Genomic DNA, 21,165 nt, shown 5'->3' on the forward strand with positions numbered 1-21,165 from the left:
AGTAGATATTCTGGCTGGATAGCTTGGTGAGTTAGATATCCAGCTGTTGAGCCACAGTTGGGTTTTCGATCCCCCAGTTTGTGCCCCTGAAGAACAGCCAGCCTGTATGGAGCTTGGGCAAGATTCACAGTCCCAGGACATCTCCAAAATAACAATAATTAAAAAAGGAATGGTGAGCCACTTCTGTGTATTATGTACTTAGAAAACCCTGGAAGGGGTTGCCATACGTCAGAATTTACTTGACAGCACATGATTAAATTAATGTAAGATATACATAGGGAGAGCTGTAATTAGGGCAAGATGAGCAGGGTTTTAACCCAGGGCACAGAACTTTAGTGGGTGCATAAATTTTATGCTGGAAGAGCCCAAATGTATCCATTAGTCTCTCAGCTGAAAAGACATGAATTTGCCCACTGTGAACCCATACACCACAGCTAGCCACTCCTTGCAGGGCAGAAAGAGGCATAACATGGCTTGACTCAGAGTGGAACCCATATGGCTGTTGTTTGCTCAGACCCAGGTGTCCCTCTCCATTCCTCTGTCCTTTGTGTCCATCTCATACAACACAACAGGGCAGATAAAGTTCCATTTGCTAGCTACAGCCATCCTGGATTGTGCCATTGAGTACGTATAATGTGATAATTTCTGATAATCTTTCCGAAGGAGAACGCTGTGACTCATGTGGCCAAAATGGCACTATCTACGCAAAGGAGAAAGGTGTCATCTGAAGGAAATCCTGAGCTCCCTGGGGAGAGAACCTAGAGGGCCCCTTCCAGCTCTGCAGTTTTAAGACTATTATTATAAAATATGGTAAAGGTAATATGCCAATTAACCCTGCTGCTTCCTTAGCAAAGTATATACATTAGGAGTTGCCTGCTATGGCAGCAAAGCAGAGCAAAGTAAGGGAATGGAGGGTTTTTTTGTTTCTTTGTACACTGCTGCAGCTTTTGAGATGGTAATGGCCAGCACCAGCGGAGAAGGTCTTTTTAAAACAGCCCCTCTCCCAACACACAATGATTTTTCTTCTGAAAATCTGTTTCCATAGCTGCTTCAGTCCCACTGAGGAAAAGAAAAGGGTATCCCTGCAAGGTAGAAAGGAAGCTGGGTTGGGAGAACAAGGAGAAGGGTTTAGTGGAGGAAAGAAGATATTTTCCCTCTGTGCCCATCATCTTCTTCAAGCCTCAACCACTTTGCCTGCTCTGTGTGAAGGAAAAACAAGTTGCACTAGAAAGAACCATAGGACGTGCTCCTAATATGCAATTGTATCCCTGAGAGAGCTTTCAATCTGACCCACAACACATATGGGAAGTAAATAGGTTCTGAACCAAGAATAAGAAGTCAGTGGGTAGCAAAATTAGGATCTATTTTGAGGTCATCTTCAAAGCATGGCATGAAATCCAAACAAGTATGCTACACACAAACTGTTTGATTGTCCACAGTCTTCAATAATAGCATAATTTGTGCTGCTACAGTCCTCTCCTGTTGCTACTCAGCTGTGCCTCCCTTGATATAATATACCATGAAGCACAGTTAAATAAAATCACAGGACTTGGTTTTTCCAAACCAACAGGACATTTGAATCTGTTCCAGCTAAGGCTTAAAGTACTACAGCAGAATGAAAGAATCTTGGATTCATTCAGAAATATCACGTTGCCTTTTTTTTTTTAAAGGTAGGACTTCAGGATCTTAGCCTGTCACTGAAGCATAAAGCCATTCTTGGATAGATCTTGGCAGGAGGTGGGGTATCAGTGCCTTGGGCTAAAAAACCTGTCTAATCCCATAAATAAAACTAGGTTGCTTTATATCAGACTGCCAAATGCCATGCATCTCACATTGCTGTTCATGCATTTTCTGGTTCTATGCATTTCAGTGCAGACCTTGAGTGTGCTTTAAAGAAAGGTAGGAAGTTCTCCATGAACACCATAAACTGCATAATGAGGGCCTTCCTCAGATAATTAAACATATAGATGTATTTGATCTTTCAGATGTTGGACATTTTATACTTGCGTTCAGGATTATTGGGTGTAAATGATAGGTGTTACTTTTCAAATAATTATACATTCTGTTGAAGTCTGATGCATACTAATAATAAATTCATTATCTGACTTGTAGCTAAAACAGGGCCATCCAAACACAGCGAGGGAGGTGTGGCAGGTTTCAACAAACCCCAGCGTTTGCAAAGCCAGAAAAGCAAAATTAAGGGGGAGAAGATGAATTCCTTCTTCCTAAACAGCCTAGTGAGAACTGAGCATACTTCGGTGTACAAAATGACTACTATTTGAAGTGGATGGGATCCCCCACCCAAAAAAAAAGAGTAGGGAGAAATGTGCTCTAGAAAGGGACCTGGCTGTTTGTCTGTCTTACCTGTGTGTCTGTCTGCTTGGAGCTCCGAACAAGAGCACATCAGACTAGCGCTGTGTTGCAAATCCTACTTGCCAACTTTACTTCTGAACTCTTTTGACTTTTAAAGCCTATTAAATTGTGCTCGTAAAATCTTATTTTCTGCAGGAAATCATACTGGCCTCATCAACTTCAGTGACTATTAAAAAATTGAAGATGTCAAATAAATGGAGAATTTGATGGCTAACTCGATTTGATGGCTTTAACTCGATTCAGTCTCACTCAGGAACTAGCACAAATGGTCCCCACTGCCTTTGTATTAGCATGTTCTAATGAACTAAGGCTGGAAACTGGCCTTTTTCTGTGAGTCGGGGTGGTGGTGGTGGTAGTCCCGCTGCCTTTACTTGCCAGTGGATGATTGCTTTTTGTGCAAGCAATCATCCACTGCAAAGAAATCTTCCCTTATTTAATGGAAGGGCAAAAGATCTGACTGGATACCCACTTCCTGCATTTTTATTTTTACAGATATCAGAAGGGAAATATACTCTGGCAGTGAAAGAGGGAAGTACATAGCCACCAAAAGCTAAATAAAATAATGCAATCAAGAAAAAGATCACAAGATGGTGTGGGGTTGTTGAAGAAGTGGCCAGGAGTTGTATTCACATTGCCAGCTGAAAGGTGTGCTCCTTCACTCATGAAAGAGAGTGGGAGAAGAGAAGGTTTGCATGTCACACCAGATCATGCTGTAGTACCCGCATGGTTTAGCACTGCCTACTGCCGACAATCAGCCAACAGTGTCTGGGCCTAACCCATTTAAGCCGTTGGCCAGCGATACAGTGGTAGGTTTTGAAGCACAACCACATATCATGACAGTCACTGTAGCCTCACCACCAAACGAAGTCCAAAAGCGCAGACAACTACTGTATGTTGATTTACCTCAAGAAACAGTGCACTCATCTCCTCCAGAAGCTGGTCTTTTGTAAACCATATGGGTCTCAATCATCTATTCAAGACCAAACCAAAAATAAATAATGTGCATCACAGCAAGGATAGTTCGCAATGCTACCTGGTTGCTGGGAGATGTCTCCCCTCCCTTTTACTGTGAAAATTGCAGCTAAGCTCAGAAGGAAGAGGGAAATCTGAGGGTACTGGCAGGCCACATCATCATTCGTGCTAGTCAAAAAAAGTCCTCCTGCGTTAGCCCTGCGAACCCTGGCTTCACTGTGTCACTGCTCTTGGACCAAAATTCTTCTTTGCCTCTGGTTTAACATTATGCGCACAAGGAGAAAAAAAAGACTGATGAGCCGCATGGCTCAGAGGAAGAGTGAACCAGCATTCCATTTCACTTTGCCTGATTCCTTAGCCTAATGTGGAAAGCAGGAATTGTGATTTAAAATATTCTAAATCAGCAGTGGGGAATGTGTGGCCTTTCAAATGTTATTGGACTACAACTCCCATCAGCCCTAGGCCACATAACTAATTGGGATGGACTATAGAAATTGTGGCATTCCAGTTGAACTATTTAAAATCTTAAAATATGACGTTGTTAAGGTGCTACACTCAATATGCCAACAAATTTGGAAAACTCAGCAGTGGCCAGAGGATTGGAAAAGATCAGTCTACAGTGGACCCTTGACTTACAGACTTTTTGAGTTACAGACTTAGGTTTGACTTGCAACCTGAGAATTGACTTACAGACCAGAAAAAAACCAAAATGGAACAAAAACGGCCTGTTATGGGATTAATCGGTTTTCAATGCACTGTAGGTCAATGGAGACTTGACCTACAGACTTTTTGACTTGAGAACCGCCTTCCAATACGGATTAAGTTCTCAAGTCAAGACCCCACTGTACATCCCAATCCCAAAGAAGGGCAGTGCCAAAGAATGCTCCAACTACCATACAATTGCATTCATTTCGAACACTAGCAAGGTTATGCTCAAAATCCTACAAGGTAGGCTTCAGCAGTATGTGGACCGAGAACTCCCAGAAGTTCAAGCTGGATTTCGAAGGGGCAGAGGAACTAGAGACCAAATTGCTAACATGCACTGGATTATGGAGAAAGCTAGAGAGTTCCAGAAAAACATCTACTTCTGCTTCATTGATTATGCAGAAGCCTTTGACTGTGTGGACCACAGCAAACTATGGCAAGTCCTTAGAAAAATGGGAATACCTGACCACCTTATCTATCTCCTGAGAAATCTCTATGTGGGACAGGAAGCAACAGTTAGAACCTCCATAAGACGCACCTTTCCATAAGACGCACCAATTTTTTAGGAGAAGAAAAAAGGAAAATATAATCTGTTTTCTTCGCTCCATAAGACGCACAGACTTTCCACCCCCCTGTTTTGTGGGAAAAAAGTGCGTCTTATGGTGCGAAAAATACGGTAATTGGTTCAAAATTGGGAAAGGAGTACAACAAGGCTGTATATTGTCCCCTGCTTATTTAACTTACATGCAGAATACATCATGCAAAAGGCTGGACTGGAGGAATCCCAAACCAGAATTAAGATTGCCAGAAAAAATATCAACAACCTCCGATATGCATGTGATACCACTTTTATGGCAGAAAGTGAGGAGGAATTAAAGCACATCTTAATGAGAGTGAAAGAGGAGAGAGACAAAAATGGTCTGAAGCTCAACATAAAAAAAACCCCTAAAATCATGGCCACTGGCCTCATCAACTCCTGGCAAATAGAAGGGGAAGATATGGAGGCAGTGACAGATTTTATTTTATTGGGCTCCATGATCACTGCAGATGGTGACAGCAGCCATTAAATTAAAAGACACCTGCTTCTCGGGAGGAAAGCAATGACAAACCTCGACAGCATCTTAAAAAGCAGAGACATCACCTTGCTGAAAAGGTCCGCATAGTTAAAGCTATGATTTTTCCAGTAGCAATGTATGGAAGTGAGAGCTGGACCATAAAGAAGGCTGACCACCAAAGAATTGATGCTTTTAAATTGTGATGCTGGAAGAGACTCCTGAGAGTCCCCTGGACTGCAAGGAGAACAAACCTATCCATTCTGAAGGAAATCAATCCTGAGTGCTTACTGGAAGGACAGATCCTGAAGCTGAGGCTCCAATACTTTGTCCATCTTATGAGAAGAGAAGACTCCTTGGAAAAGACCCTGATGTTGGGAAAGTGTGAAGGCAAGAGAAGAAGGGGACGACAGAGGACGAGATGGTTGGACAGTGTCATCGAAGCAACCAACATGACTTTGACCCAAATCTGGGAGGCAGTGGAAGACAGGAGGGCCTGGCGTGCTCTGGTCCATGAAGAGTCGGACACGACTTAATGACTAAACAAAATCATATAAATTGTAGCCCAACAATCAAAATGGATATCCTGCCAAAAGTACTCTTTCTATTTCAAACAGTGCCAGTGAAAATAGAGAAGAAATACTTTGATGATCTAAACAAGGTGATTTTAAAATTAATTTGGCAAGGGAAGAAAGCCAGAATCAAATTGAAAATGTTATAAGAATCCAAGGAAAAAGGAGGCTTCGGTTTACGGGACCTAACTTTATATTGCCAATTATCTATCCTAATGTGTCTGAAATAATGGATTAGTATGAAAAACAAAATACTTTTGTATTTAGAGGTGCATGATTTACAGTTGAGTTGGCATGCCTTTTTATGGTATCAGGAAGCTAAAACCCACAGGCATTTCCAAAACCACTATATAAAATACTCATTGTATATAATATGGGAAAAATAAAAACAAAAATTTACACAAAAATACCAGGATGGGTTTTACCTATAGAAGTATTTGTTCATCCTAATCTTCTGAATTTTGAAATTTTTTTGACCTGTACAGATATGTTAGACATGGATGGGAGATTAGAACTGAAACAGACCTTATAGACCATGGATTAGACACATCGTGGTGGTCCATAATGCAAATACAATCTAGCTATGAAAGGGATTTAAAATGTATGATTTTTATAATGAACAGACAATGCTTGACCAAATAATGTTAACATCAGATGATAAATTAATTAGGGAAATATATAAATTACTTTTATATAGGAAAATGGAGGACAAACAAGTCAAAGAAATGATGGTTCAATGCGCAAATCGTAAGTTGAAGCACCATTTCCCATAGGAATGCATTGAAATGCAATTAATCTGTTCCGGCCGAAGAAAAAATCATGAGGGGGAAAAAACCACTGCACGACCCATCAGAAACGTGACTAATTGACTACAGTGGTGCCTTGCTAGACAATGATAATCCGTTCCACTGAAATAGCTGTTTAGCGAAATCATTGTCTAGCGAAAAGCATTTCCCCATTGGAATGCTTTGAAACCTGTTTAATGCGTTCTAATGGGGAAGAATCGCCGTTGTCTAGCAAAAATCAGCCATAGGAAAGCCACTTTGCGAACCACTGATCAGCTGTTTAAATCGCTGTCTTGCGAAGCTTAGGTCCTGAAAACATCTGTTTTGCGAGCATGGAGGGAGCTGTCAAAATCGTGGTCTAGCAAAAATCGGTTTGTGAAGCAGGGACCAAACATTGTCCAGCGAAATTCCCCCATAGGAATCACTGTTTTGCGAATCGCTATAGCGATTGCAAAAAGTCAATGTCTAGCGAAAAAACTGTCATGCAGGGTAACTGTCTAGTGAGGCACCACTGTAATCTGTTCTGGGCGGGGGGGGGGAAGAAAGAAAAGCAAGCAAACCATGCAAGACCCACCAGAAATTTAAAAAAGCAAATCAGAAAGCAAGCAGACCCCCCAAGACCCATCGGAAATGCAAAAAACAAAAACAAAAAAAGCAAAGCAAAAAGCAAGCAAACACCCCAAGACCCATCAGAAATGGGGAAAAAACAAAAAGCCAACAAACCCCCAAGACCCATCAGAAATTGGGGGGGGGGACTCAACAAATGGAAAAAAAACCAAGAGACATCACAGCACAGAAACATAATCACCCCCCACCCAAAACCATGCTGCAAAACCCACCCAGAACAGTTTTTAAAAAGCAGAAAGCAGCACCTTACCAGGCAGTCCCGAGCCTCCTCGGATCACACACTCTCTTACTGCTGGGGCGAAAGAGCTGCAAAGAAGCAGGCTCTTCGCCACCAATGGTTAGCAATTTGAATTTCCCACCTTTCCCCCTGCCTTTTTCTGTTTGTAACTGGAAGCTCCAGCCGCAAGTTGAAGCAAAATTTTGCGGCCGGAGCTGGTCATAACTCAAAATGTTCATATGTCAGGACATTTGTAAGTCGAGGCACTACTGTAATAACAATAAAAAGAAATTTTAAAAAAGAAAGAAATTGTAGCCCAGGAATATCTGTAGAGCTGCATGTTTCCCACTCTCTCCTCTGTCAGTTGCTAAGAAATTACATTGGCATGGAATGAGTGTATTTTCTGTTTTCTGGACAACAACTAACAAAACTATGACCAGCAAGTATGAATAATATTAATTAAGATTTTTTTCCTCTAATAAGATGAGATAAAACCAAGGATAAAGAATTTTGACTTAATACATAAGTTCCAATCCATTGCTGTCAAGCCAACTGTGACCTCTGGTTTAACAAGCAAGGACAACAAAGTTGAATGCTAGTTAATTCCTCCTTGTTGCAATTCTGGGTCTCCATGTAGTGATATGACATGAGTGACAAAATGGAAACCTTGTTTTTTCTTTCTCCCAGCTATGTGGCAGGTGGAAATGAGGATGGGGCATATTTGAGACCAGCATCTCAATCCTTTCCATTTATATACAAAATTGACTGGATAGCTCAGTGAGTTGGAGCACTGGGTGGTCAGGAGTTCAGGAAAAGAGCCAGCCTTTCTGGCCTTGGGCAAGCTACACAGTCCAGAGTGCCTCCAAAATATGGGAATGGTGAACCACTTCCAAGGACTCTGTACCTAGAAAATCTTGGAAAGGATTGCCAGACGTTGGAATGGACTAGTGTACGTTTGGGTGAGAATAACATTTTGAGACAAAGCTACATTGAGTTGCGTGCTTGCTTGACTTTGTTTATCTGTCATGTATTAGTAAAGCTAATTACTTTGCTTCCTAAAGCTAGGAGGCATTGTTTCTAGATTGCTGACACACAGTATTGATGGTTGGACACCGTGTTCTTTCATGCCAACACTGTACGAAAGGCTAGTAGATTTGTTTTGTGGATTTTCTTAGGTTTGTTCAAGTCAAGAACTTCCAGAGCATCTGAATTAAAGTTCTCAAGGAATGCTGAATTCAAGCACCCCAATCCAGCTATGGGCTTTCTTTCATGTATACATAGGTGCATGTGCATTCACATACACATATATCTGTTGCATGTACAATTCCATAGTCTAATCCCCTAGCCAAGGTTGTGAACCAGTAGCCCAGTTAACATCTCTCAACTGTTCAATATAAAGTGAAGGGTGATAGATTTTCTTCACACTTCTGTCCTTAATGGATTTTCTTTGGTAAGGAACAAGATAAATGAAGTGGGCGGGGGGAACCACGAGAATTACAAAGTAGAAGGCAACAATGGCATCTGAAGCCTCAGCTCAAGCTCATGTGAGAAATTTAAACAGGAACGCAAATGATCCTGATAGTATAAGGACCCCAAAAACAAAGAACTTTCTTCATGGAAGAAGAAATCAAAGTTGCTAAATAAAAGCCTAATTTGGAAGTGCCTTGAATTTCTTATCTAAGAGCCAAGCATGGTCAGGAAAGTTCTGCAGATTTTCTGTCCTGCACCCTTCCACTATATCCGGTTGTCACATTCTACAGCCTGCCACGGAGCTGATGCAAACCAGCTTCATTATTTATTTGGTGACACTGCTCAATACAGTATGTGAATTTGAATGTGGTGTAGCCAGTTATTTAGGCAGGAACTGTTCCTTGTCATTATTTATGAGGCTTCAGAAGGTGACTGTTCATTTTCAGTTGTTTTTCTCTCTTTCTTCATAAGAGTGATGTTGCCCCTAACCTCCCTGTCATCCACTTTATGTATGTGCCATTTTTCCATGCTGAAACCATGGTCAAACAGCTTACCCAAACATCAGAAAAATGTATCTGATCAAACACAGCAACATTCCAGGATACAGCAACATCAATTATAAGTCAAGATTTAAATAGACATGGAAATATGCTAAATATTTCAGACTATCAGATATACCCTAAGACAGTGGCTGCCAGCTTTGAATAACCTAGGGCTTCTTGGACTGCAGTTCCCAGAGGCCTTCACCACCAGCTGTGCTGGCTGGGGTTTCTGGGAGTTGCAGTCAAAGAACACCTGGATTACCTGAGGTTGAGAACCACTGCCCGAAGATGTAAGGCCTGGAAAGTTGTTTTTCAAACAAATGATCATAATAACATGCTAAAATTTTCTGTAACTGAGCAGTCGCGTGATGCCCTGCGATCTAGAGTATCATACAGCTGCTCAGTAACATATGCATTCATATATTGCAGTTATTCATCTTAAATGTAAGTTTGGAGACTCTGCATTAAACAATTTACAAATAATTCACACTATAGACAAAACAGATAAATGGGGAAATCTGCCATTGGAGTGGCACACAGGCCACCTTAAATGGTTTGGTTTTGCTTTTCACACAGTTACTCACCAATCTGAGCTCAGTTTGTCTGCTCTATCAAAAGCTGAATGTTGTGTTCCTGAAGAGGGATGAGATTATGATGATTGCAAAAAATACAAAAATCACAAGACCAGTCAGATACCCAGATTAAGCTATGTTTGTGATGTTAAAAGGGGTATCCTGTTGTGGCATAACCCTCCTGTGGTCCTGTGAATTTGGCATCTTGAACACATTTTCCAAAGGCTGTGACCAGAATGGATAGCTTAAAGTCCTAGTCTGGACAAGATGAAACACTCTGGTAGTGCTCAGATATTCATTCCTTTTACTCTACCTCCTCCCATTTTTAAAGGCACGTTTGGTAGAGATGTGAGAGAGGGTCTTCTTTATGGTGCTCCCAGGCTGTGAATCTCCCTTCTAAGAGAGGCTATGATGGCTTCCTATTATTTTTCTCCCAGCAGGCAAAGACTCTTTTATTCAAGCGAGCTTTCAGCAATTGATGAGAAATGGATATTTAATGGATTGGCTCTTAATTTCTTTATTTGCTGTATTTTTAAATTCCTTTTTGATTCAAAAATGCATTCATATTATGGTGGTTAAAATGTACTTCATAATTTCTCCCAGTTTTTATCTGCACCTGTTTTAATCTTACTGTCAGCTGCCTTGAGCACTAGCCTTGGGCAAGAGAAGAGATGTAAATCAAGCAAGCAAGCAAACAAGGTGTATGGAGAAGGGTGGGTAGGTACATTTGTGGAGTTGGGAAGAGGCTTCTTTGTTGGTGATGATTCTAGCTGTCCTGTTTACAGTGGGCTGCGAATCCGATCCTCCTGACGTGGTATTCCTGCCAGCTGAACTAAAAGTGCTCAACGGCCCAGAGTGTTTCCGCCTGCAGCGTACGGATCGTTACTTGCCAGGAAATGCCTCCCTCAGCTCCCGGTCGGAAACCTTCCTCTTCCTCCACCGTCGACTCACAGGGAAGCCCACCATCCAAGCTGCCTACCAGCCTTTCACTGCCCAGCAGGTAATCAACCCACATGGCTGTGGAAGGCACCTCCCCTCTGTAAGCAATGGAGCCGAGCTCCTCTCCTGTCATCCCAAAGCTCAGGCTTTCTCTCTTCTCCAGGCAGTGCCATCTGACAACTCCCAGTCCACAGACAGCTCTGCAGCCTGGGACATCCGGGCTGTGTCCATCGAAGGCACAGTGTCTCCTTATGAGCCATACACCAGAGTCCTCTTCCACCTCCAAGGGCAGGACTGGATGTCGGAAAAGCAGGCCTTGCCGTGCATCACCCTGCACGTCTTCCACCAGGCCCAGGTGGTTCACCGGGCCTGCCACCTCCAGGTTGGTAACAGAAACAACTGTGAGGATGGTCCTGAACTGCCGCATGAGGCGAACACTTGAGTCCTACAGAGTAAGTTATGAGGGGGCTCTCAGCCAGGATTTCGAGGGTCATGGAAGGGTTTCTTCACAAAACAAGAGGTAAGGTGTACAAGTTGCCCGGAAATGTTAGGCAAGATTTCAACTCCCTTGGAAGGTTCAAAATGAAATAATGGGCAGACCAGTCGCCGAAATGGTTTAAGTTTAAAAATCCCTTTTAGTAAGAAGCATGTAATAGCTTCCAGCACTACAGAGCAGGAGATGGCCATTAGGGGTGTGCATTTGGCTTTTGTCAGCGTTTCTTAACGCAAATCACAGTTTTACCAGAGTGATTCGTAGTCTAGGCAGTCCAGAAAACTCACACACAGTCCAGCAGCATTTCCTTCAGCAACGTGTATTTACAGCAGTATTTACAACAGTCTGGTAGCATAACATGTAGAAGTGATCTTCAAGCAGGAAGAAGATACAACTGACTGTACAATTCACACATGTATACATATACAGGACCAATGAAATCACACATTGCATCATCCCTGAGTTGCATCAGCTCTGCTGAGTCATCCTGACTCAGCTTCAACACACCTGATCATTATGGATTCTCATACTCCATTCTGCTCAGGCCTGTAATTTTCCTTGACAGCTTTTGTTTGGGATTCTTTCAGGAGACTCCTCTTTCGTTTCCAGGTTCTTTCAGGTAGCACTACTTTCAGTAAACCAGGAAGGCCCAGATCTTTTAGATTCTTTCATTCCAGTTTTCTCATTCAAGTTGATGGCGCTAAAACAAATTAAGCCCTACAGAATCCTCAAAACTATTGGGGGGAGAGCAGGGACAAGACAACAGAAGAACAACAGTACATGAGAAAGAAGATCATCTGTGGTCAACAGCCCTGCTCAGCTTTTGCAGACTCAAGATTGTGGCTTCCTTTGTAGAATCAAATTGTATTTTAGTCCCACAGGTTTTAATTTTATTTTATTATTATTATTATTATGTCTTTGGTCTTGCCCACCACTTGATCAGATAGATTACTGGGTTCAATGCAACAGTGGTCTGACTCAGTACAGGTTGCTTTATAGATTCTTACAGCTCAGGGCGGGTGAATCTCAAAAGGAGGAAGTGGTATCATCCTTTCCCTTTTATTCCTGACCAGGCACCCTTGGGTGTGTGTGTGGTAGAGCTAGAGCTTCCGGCTCACTGGTTCTCTCCTCCACCTGTGGGCACCAGGCAGCGCAAATCAGAAGATTCGAATATCACCCCTCTTCGAGCTGAGCTGTACTATAGCCTGGAGGCCATGTTGCCTGGGAAGATACCCGGAGACTGCCCTCACATGCGGATCCAAGAAAAGCCACGTCCGGGCAGTGAGGGCAACAAGGAGAAGCTGCGTTATGTGGGACCTGTGGATATCCGAGTGATGAGCCCACCACGGCGCCAGGAAGTACGGCTGGATGACAATGTGATGGTCCGGGTTCCCGACATGGCCCTGCGCCCGGGGCAGCTCTTTACAGCCACCCTTATTCTGCAGCAGAACTTCACCGCGGATATGCTGACCCTCCGGTGAGTTGTGCCAGGCAGGTTGTAGCACTTCTAGATCCCCAGTATAATTTGTCAGTTCCAACGGGTGATAAAGGATTTTGAATTCCAAGAAGTAAGCTGAAGGGCAACCCACTGCATCCATCATCGAACAATTGTGAATCGTCATTGTAAGAGGTTGTCGTAATTGTAATAAGCACAACCATAGTATCATGTTTCCAGGTGTTCAGAATGATTCAGTTTTTCTATTTACTTTTAAGTCTTACTGGAAGCTAGGAATGGAAAACCTCCTGCCTATGGGCTGGATGCAACCTGTGAAAGGCCCCTGTACAATTTGCCAACTATTTTGCTTCCCTTTATTCTGAAAACATGGGGATAGTCAACATGGGGTGGCTTCTGCCAGGGAGGCCAGAGTCTTCCCTTTTCCAATCTGTGGCCCCTGCCCAGCAGTCCTGTTCCCCCCCGCCCAGTCCCTTCTTGTTCTGCAATGAGGCTTCAGATTATACTTCCACAGATGGCTTTTGAAATTCCTCTTTGAACTGCCTGGAGGCATTTGCAGGGTCACTATCAAGCAAGGTGACTGTCAGTCCCTGACCCACCCTGTGACCCCCTCCCCTGCAAAAACCACCCTTTCCCCATCCTACTGAATCTTTTTGAAGGCCTCAATAACACTCGTGGTCACTTTTTAACAGCCTCATGGCGACTGAACACAGGAGTACATGCGTATGTGAGTATGTTTGCAAGGGGTGGGCAATTACACTTCAAGCTGTTGATGGTTCTTCCTGCTCCTGGCATGCAGACCTGGGTGTACTTGCCAGGAAACCAGTTCAGCTTTTGGGGCAAAAAGGTTCCCCACCCCACTTGTAATGAAAAACCGTGTCATTCTCCCCACACTTTAGATGGTGGAACTGACCCTGAGAGAAAATGGCCTCCGGTTACCTAGAGAATCCATGGCAGAGGTGACTTTCAAGCAGGTCCCTTCCCAATTCATAGCTCAGCCTCTTCAACTGTCCACTGTGCCAGCTATCAAATGCAGTCTCCTTGGTTTCAAAACATTTATGCCTTTGTATGCCCTAATCCTGGCTTAGCTTTGGCCTGGAACTTTTGCCCACCATTGGGCCTGTTCTGCTGACCTCTGCTTGTTTGCACCTCTTATTCTGAGTGCCATTTGTAGTGGAAAGGCAGGATGCCATTTAGTGTTCAAGTATTTTGGTGCTTTTCCTTTCAGAATCAAGGTGAAGAAAGGGCTACAAGTCCTGGCCGCCCGTCTTGCTAGTCCAGAGGCTTGGACGGCAAAGCTGGACAAGTTCAAAGGTGCCAAACACCACACCGCGCTAGTGACCTGTCGCCGTTCCATTGGCAGTGGGTTGGAATGGAGGTAGGTAACTTCACCTGGACTGCCACAATCTCAGGGGAAGACCCTGCCCTTGGATGGCTGATGGAAAGATTCCTAAAGTTTGGAGAAGTTGCTTTACAGGACAGTCCTTCCCACACATGCTAGGGAATTTGGAAATCTACTCATCTTGAATGAAAGAGCAAACCTGTATCAGCACTGAAAAAGTATCTGATGGAGAGAAAAGGGCCAAGAAGGGACAGTGGCCCATTCTATGACCATGATGAGAGATGCCCCAAACATTTTCATGCAGTGTTCCCTCCCGCGTGTCTCCTCCATTTGGGAAAGGGAATGAGAGAGCAGTCTGTTGCACGACGCTGGTTAGAAGCACTCTTGAGCACCTCTAGCTGAGGTTGCACAACATCCCCTGCCCACTTTTTCAACAGAGAAGGCTGACAGGACAAGAGTGGGTTGTGTCCAGCTGCATGGAAGTGTTCAGAGCACCTTCAGGCATCCCATCTGTCTCATGCCTTTCCTCCTTCGGAGCAGAAAAGGCCAGTGGAAGGAATGTTTTCTCAATTTGGCCCCCGAATGGCTGATTTCTGATCATGGCCACCAAATGGCATAAGCAGATTTGTTCTGAAGCCTCAGTGGAAAGAATTGTGTGAAAGGATGAACACTATTCAGCTGTCCTGCCATTTCAGTATTATCTGGCTCTCAGTGAATGGGTGGGTGCATAATTGCACCAGGATGTTCTGTTGAATGCCCCAGCTGCTTCTAAGTTCTTCAGTTAAGTTTGATGTCTGCCATTCTTATTTCCATTCAGGGCAACAGATTCCCCAGAGTTCCTGTATCTTGATTTTGTGGTGGAGAACAGTACAGGCGGTGTGGCTTCCACACGTCCTGTCACCTGGCAGGTGGAGTATCCTGGTCAGGATCCTGAAGCTGAGAAGGACAAGATGGTGTGGGAGATCCAAGTATCAGAAAGAGATGTGCGGGCCCTAGTTCCACTGGTGAAGGTGAGCCCGAAAGGCCCTCCTGTCTTTCCCCCCTCATGAAACTTCTCAGCAGGCTGTAGCGCTGGTTTTGTCCTTTCACTTTCTACAGGAACAGGAGATTGTGAACACTGCACTCCTCACAGGAATCCCTCACTCAGTGCCTGTGAAGCTGGTTGTGGTAGAGACAGGGGGAGCGGTGTCAGAGGTAATGGAGCAGATGGGTTGTGAGTCTTCTAACAAGCAGGTCCTGCAGGTGAGGAATCAGTAAATTTCGCACAAAAATGTTTTGTTTTCTGCAACCCCAGTTTCAAGACCAAGATGCACAGCCACTTGTTAATTTTGCAATTGTTAAGAACAACAAAAAAAATCTTGTGGCACATAACAAGTTTTATTTGGCACAAGCTTTTGTGGGCTGCAGCTTATTTGTGAAGTTTAAGCTAAATAAAGGTTGCTAATCTTTAAGGTGCCACAAGCTAGATTGGTCTCCTCACCCCTTCTACAGAACCTGTACTGAGTCTTCTTCACTCTTTGCCTTATCTTTGTAAGAAGACACTGGCCATAAACCTCAAAGGATCAGGCATCTTGTTTGTGTGATTTAGCTGTTTCCATTTGTCCATCTTGTATGCAGAAAAAGTAGATTCTTCCCTCCTGGAGTGGTTTTGTGCTGCTCTTCTAGACTCTCTGGCTCTTACTGGTACTTGCACGGTGGCCTTTCCCCCTTCCTTTCCTGCTTTGAATTTCCAGCTAGACAAACTATTGATTAAATTCATTCTATATACAGTATTTGGGTCTTCCCTACTACTGGCTTCCACCACTGGTCACAGCCTTGCCATCATCTGTCTTTTCTCCTCAGCTTCCCCTATCATTTAATGTGCAGACTATTTATATGGGGGAAAAGGACTATAATGACAGAGAGAAATGTTGGGCCACAGGGGAGAAAACAAACACTTCTCCGTCTCAGAAAAACTCCACTCTCTTTCTCAATTTTCTGGGCACCTTCCAAGATCTACCCATTCCAGCAGGTTATAAGAGGAAAGAGCCCCATAAGAGTTATAGCTACAATTCTTGGCTGAATTGTTGGACAAGGGAGGGAAGAAAATGTCCATTGTGGGCCTTTGACAAGGTTTGTCTTAAGAAATGGGGCTAAGACAGCTCCTTTTAAACTTGTTCTGTTTCCAGAACCTTGCCCTTGGCGTAGTCTTGAATTCTCTCTCTCTCTCTCTCTCTCTCTGTCTCTCTCAGGTGTCAGATGTGTGTGATGCAGTCTATGTAGGAGGAAAAGAGAGCCGAGGGGCACGTGGTGTCCGGGTGGATTTCTGGTATCGTCGGCTACATGCTTCACTGTTGTTTACAGTCTGGGCCCCGCTACTTCCTCTGCGCATTGAGCTGACAGACACTTCCTTGGAGCAGGTGCGAGGCTGGAGAGTACCTGGCCCAGCCCTTGACAGGTAAGTGTTGTAGAGCCAACAAGGTTGGCAGCATTGGGTCAACTAAGTGTTCACCTCCAGTAATGCTGGCCACTTGTAATTAAGCACCAAGGAGGAGGAGAGTCAAGGAATCTGAATAGGAAGGGGGCAATATGGGTTTTCAATTTCTAGGGAGTATTTTATTACCAAAAAGATTGGTACTTGTAGAGTCATTCAGATTCCTCTGTGGAAGTCCAGATACTTCATGGTCTCTGAATGTAAAGAATTCAAAACTGAGTGGCGATTTAATACAGATGGGAGCAGCTCCTGACAGTTTATATAGAAAGTTGATAATTACGCCATAGTCTGTTTCAGCATCCAGTTAGTAGCACTTGCCACAGAACTTACAAAATTGCTGAGATAATGTACCTAGAATGGGTAATGTATCTCTAAGAGAATTGAAAACAGCTATGGTTTTCTCCTCTTCTTTACACAGCAGTCTAACTGAGGCTGAAGACGGTGCAGAGGAAGCTGATAGGAGAGCTCGTGGCTGCCGGCTTCAGTACCAACGTGCTGGTGTCCGTTTTCTTGCCCATTTTGTGGCTCACCCTCTAGATGGTGGCCGTCATCTGACCTACATGCCAAGCTCCGATTGGCTGCTGGATGTCTCGCATCTCGTGCAGAAGCATGCCAGAATCCAGGATCCGCGAGTGGCCATACTAGAAGGAGGAAGTGTCGTCATTGGCCGTGAACCTGGCATGACCTCTGTGGAGGTACACAGTTGTGCAAACTTTTGGTGACCCTAATAGGTTTTCAACATCTGTGACATGTTCAAGGAGTGGTTTACTAGACCCACTTCCATTAAACTTCCATGACTAATGGGGGATTTGTCTACTCCACCATGCTAAGTTCTGATGGAGGTATGTAGCCTGTACAAAAAAGAGTGAGGCTGAGTTGCTTTGTTACTCTGCATGACTGTAGTGAGAAGCTTACCTGAAGTGTGGTAGTCAGTCACGTATTGCAGAAGGGTTGCTTGAGAGGCTGAGACCTATGCACTTTCTGTGGGCTATGAATGTGCTTTTTATAGCGAAACTGTGTCTTGTCTGTTCCCTGGTTCAGGTGCGTTCCCCCGTATCTGACTCTATCCTGGGGGAGCAGACCCTGGTGGTGTCTGAGGAGAAAGTCTCCATCTCAGAGCTGCGGGCCCAGTTGGTTTCAGGTCTCTCACTGACTCTCTCATCAGAGGTGGGACACCCAAATATCTTCACCGCCACATGTCAAGGACTTTCTGCTTTGCGTTCCTTGAAGCAGGTGAGATGATACTGGAGCGGTTAGTAGCATTATAAGTTTATTGTCAGCCTTTTGGAGCAAAAGAGATGCTAAACATATACACCAGAGATGCAGTTTTCACCCTGCTGCAGTCCACTTAAGCTGGGCTTCATGGGAAATGTACAGTTGCCATCAAAACTGGCAACTTCTGAGTTTTCTGGTTTCCATTTTGCCATAATCCAGTCAAACCCATGTGGGACAACATGTGGTCAAAGAAGATGACTGGGAGGTGGGGAGCATACACCTGGATGTGCTGCACTGAATGGCTTGAACTGATTCCAGTCTGATGCTGTAATGCAATGGTCCCCAACCTTGGGCCTCCAGATGTTCTTGGACTTCAACTCCCAGAAATCCTGGGCAGCAGAGTTGGTGGTGAAGGCTTTTGGAAGTTGTAGTCCAAGAACATCTGGAGGCCCAAGGTTGGGGACCACTGCTGTAATGGACAGGTTATACCTCTGGCTCTTCATCACCTCTTGAAGGCACATCCCAGGGGCTCTTGATAGGATCTGGAAGGTCTGACTATAGCACCGCTTCAAGAAAAGACAAGAAAAAGAAAAAGACCTTTTGGGACTCTAGCTTCATGAATCCACTAACTAACATGGCCATTAACCATGCAGAGTGAGGGATTCTGGGAGCTGTAGTCCACAGAAGTAGCTCCCTTCCCAAGTTCTGAGTTACAGTGCTAGGCTCCAAACTCATAAGGCCTGAAGCACATATAAGTCTGTGTGATCCCCCACCCCCCCACCCCCCCGACTTCACTCTGCCCAGCTCTTCATCTTATCCAAGTGGCATCTTCTAACTCTTGACACCCACTTTCTTTTTCCTCTGCAGGAAGCGGTGCTGAGCCTCTGGCTGGTGTTCACTGACCATACCTTGGCTCCTGTAGAACTGTATGGCTGGCGGGATGCCGCACTCTCGCTTTCTTCTCTGAACTCTCACGTGGTCTCTGTGCGGTTGGAGGAGGAGCAGGCTCAGCCCATGGTCGTGGCCGAGGGACCAGGCCGAGGGCCTCTTCTGCAGCTCAGCCTGCATTCCCCGGACTCTTGCCGCAAGGGCAAGCACAGGGCCCCTCTTGCCCAAGGCACTGCGTGGCTGGAAGTGAACTTTGGCCAGCGCCTTCTTACAACGAGCACCCCACAGCAACAAGACACCCATCTTCACGGAGAGGCCCCCTTCCAGCGAGCAGAAGGTGCCATGTCAGGTGAAGCAGTGACGGTTGCCGCGGTCACAGAGAGTGGAAAGGGGTCGAGGAGACGTAGCTCAGGGGGGGTGGGGCCGCCGATTACCAAATTTGAGGGACCTGGTGGGAGCTCTTACGAGGATGTAGGACAGTTGGAAGAGGAGGAGGAGCAAGAGGAAGAGGAAGATGAGATGGTGAAGGCCCCTGCAAGAGTGACCGATCTGGAGATAGGTATGTACGTCCTCCTGGGTGTTTTCTGCCTCGCCATCTTCATCTTCCTCATCAACTGTGTAGTCTTTGTCCTTCGCTACCAGCGCAAGGAGCTTCCCGAGAGTGGGTCAGGCCCAGGCTCTTCCACCCAACAGCCTCACAACTGGGTCTGGCTGGGCACTGACCAAGAGGAGCTGAGCCGGCAGCTGGATCTGCGCCACCCGCACTGCAAAGACCAGCCCCAGGACCCTTCCCGCACCAGTGAGAAGTGCTCTTGCTGCTGCACGGGACCAGAAGGGAAGATGGAGGCTGTGGCCCAAGAGAGCCCGGCTCCACTTCCAGGGCCTGAAACAGAAACCTTATTGGTTTCGGGCAGTGCCTTGGGCTCGACGGCCCACGGAAGCCCCGCCCTGACCACCACTTTGTCTCGGAAGAAGGAAGGCAGGGAGGTGGGCGGGCGCCGGAAGCGTGTGGAGTTTGTGACCTTCGCCACTCCTCCGGGCTCTGCTCCCAGCCCCCCTGCCTCTGCGCCGGCTGTGCAGTCCATCCTGGTGGCCAGCGAAGATGACATCCGCTGGGTGTGCGAGGACATGGGGCTGCGTGACCCAGATGAGCTGCGCAGCTACATGGAGAGAATCCGGGGCAGCTCCTGACCTCAGGCTCTCCCATCCATACCCATCTGGGCAAAACAATAAGGGATCAGCGCAATTGATCCTCCCTTGGGTGCTCTCCTAGGGTCATCATCCAGCTGGTCTTTCTACCTTTTTTTACCTTTTAGAGAGGGGCTGTACACAACCAGCCTCAGGCTGCTGCTGTGCTACAGGGGGAAACTGGGCCAGAGATACTCCTGCTGGTCTCTATGTTAGAGATCTCCTTCCTTGGCCATACTACTAAGCCCATCCCCTTTTCATTCTGGAGAGGGATTTTTACAGGTCAGAATCGACCCCCTCCTGTTTTTCTTTCTTTCTCTCTTAGAGGAGGTGGACCGCTCCCTCCTGGGGAAGTAGAACCCATGTGTCCTCATGGATTCTCCCCACTTCCTATCTTACAAGAATGATTTCACTGGGCGCAGGTGAGAGGTGGCAGACTGGAAAGCCGCTGCATATATGGCCAACTATGATGTGCTCTGGGAGGGAACACAGGGGGCCTCTTCCGGGACCTCCCTTATTGCTTTGACTTTCATTGCCAGTTTGTGTCCATTGTGATGGTTTTAACAGCGAGTGTCCTTCCTTCCTTCCTTCCTGTGGTCCCCTGAGCCTCTTCCCTTACTCTAACCCTGCCCTCTCCCCCATCCCTTCAAAGCCAGGCAAAAGAGAAAGAGAGAGAGCTCCAGCGAGCCCTGGTCCTTTCCCACCACTACCACCACCTGCTCTGGCTGCGTGCCTGGTGTCCTTAACGGTTTTTGTACGATCGCTCACATTTTATACCTGTAGTATTTGGGAGGCTGCCAAGCAAGTCCTTTATTTATGGAAGATTTTTAATTCTTACATTGTTAAAAAATGAAATAAATAATAATTTAAAAGAAGCAAGCAAGCGTTTCGTTGTGTTGTGCTTTGGGACTAGTTTACATTTTCTTTGCAATGGGTGGGGCCTGTTTAAATCATTGCTGAGAGGTGGGAAACTCCCTTTTTTTTTGACCTACAGTTGACCCAAGAATTCCCCAGCCAACATAAACACAGGCCATACTGCTGAGGGATTCCAGGAGTTAGAATCCCAATTAGTAAATTCTTGCAGTGACACTACCCTTGATCTTAGCCAAAAGGCCAAGAGGCGCTGTATCTGCCACCCTCTGTGACATTAAGGCCAGGCACCTAAGAGACAGTTCCTCACCTAAGAGACAGTTCCTCCTTTTTCTTTGACGAGAATTCAGTGTGATCATTTCACCACTTGGTAAAACGATTCCCATTTAGTACAGTTCTTGGGACTCTCTCTTCCTT

The 21,165-nt window shown here is 45.3% G+C and overlaps 1 protein-coding gene across 2 annotated transcripts in view; it reads left to right on the forward strand.

The window, feature by feature from the left end:
* TMEM132A (transmembrane protein 132A) overlaps positions 1-20,757 on the forward strand; it is a 30,355-nt gene extending 9,598 nt beyond the window's left edge. Inside the window, exons 2-11 of one of the 2 annotated variants that reach the window (XM_020792428.3) lie at positions 10,673-10,887; positions 10,990-11,208; positions 12,393-12,796; positions 14,001-14,150; positions 14,932-15,124; positions 15,213-15,356; positions 16,346-16,551; positions 17,009-17,282; positions 17,629-17,820; positions 18,670-20,757. In XM_020792428.3, coding sequence (XP_020648087.3) covers positions 10,673-10,887; positions 10,990-11,208; positions 12,393-12,796; positions 14,001-14,150; positions 14,932-15,124; positions 15,213-15,356; positions 16,346-16,551; positions 17,009-17,282; positions 17,629-17,820; positions 18,670-19,881 — 3,209 coding nt within the window. In that variant the 3' untranslated portion in view covers positions 19,882-20,757. Of the gene's footprint in view, positions 1-10,672; positions 10,888-10,989; positions 11,209-12,392; positions 12,797-14,000; positions 14,151-14,931; positions 15,125-15,212; positions 15,357-16,345; positions 16,552-17,005; positions 17,283-17,628; positions 17,821-18,669 lie in introns of both variants that reach the window. The other variant, XM_020792427.3, reaches the window with a different exon arrangement.
* The last annotated feature ends 408 nt before the right edge of the window (positions 20,758-21,165 follow it).

Source organism: Pogona vitticeps, chromosome 1 (genome assembly GCF_051106095.1).
Source record: "Pogona vitticeps strain Pit_001003342236 chromosome 1, PviZW2.1, whole genome shotgun sequence".
Classification (NCBI taxonomy): Eukaryota; Metazoa; Chordata; class Lepidosauria; order Squamata; family Agamidae; genus Pogona; species Pogona vitticeps.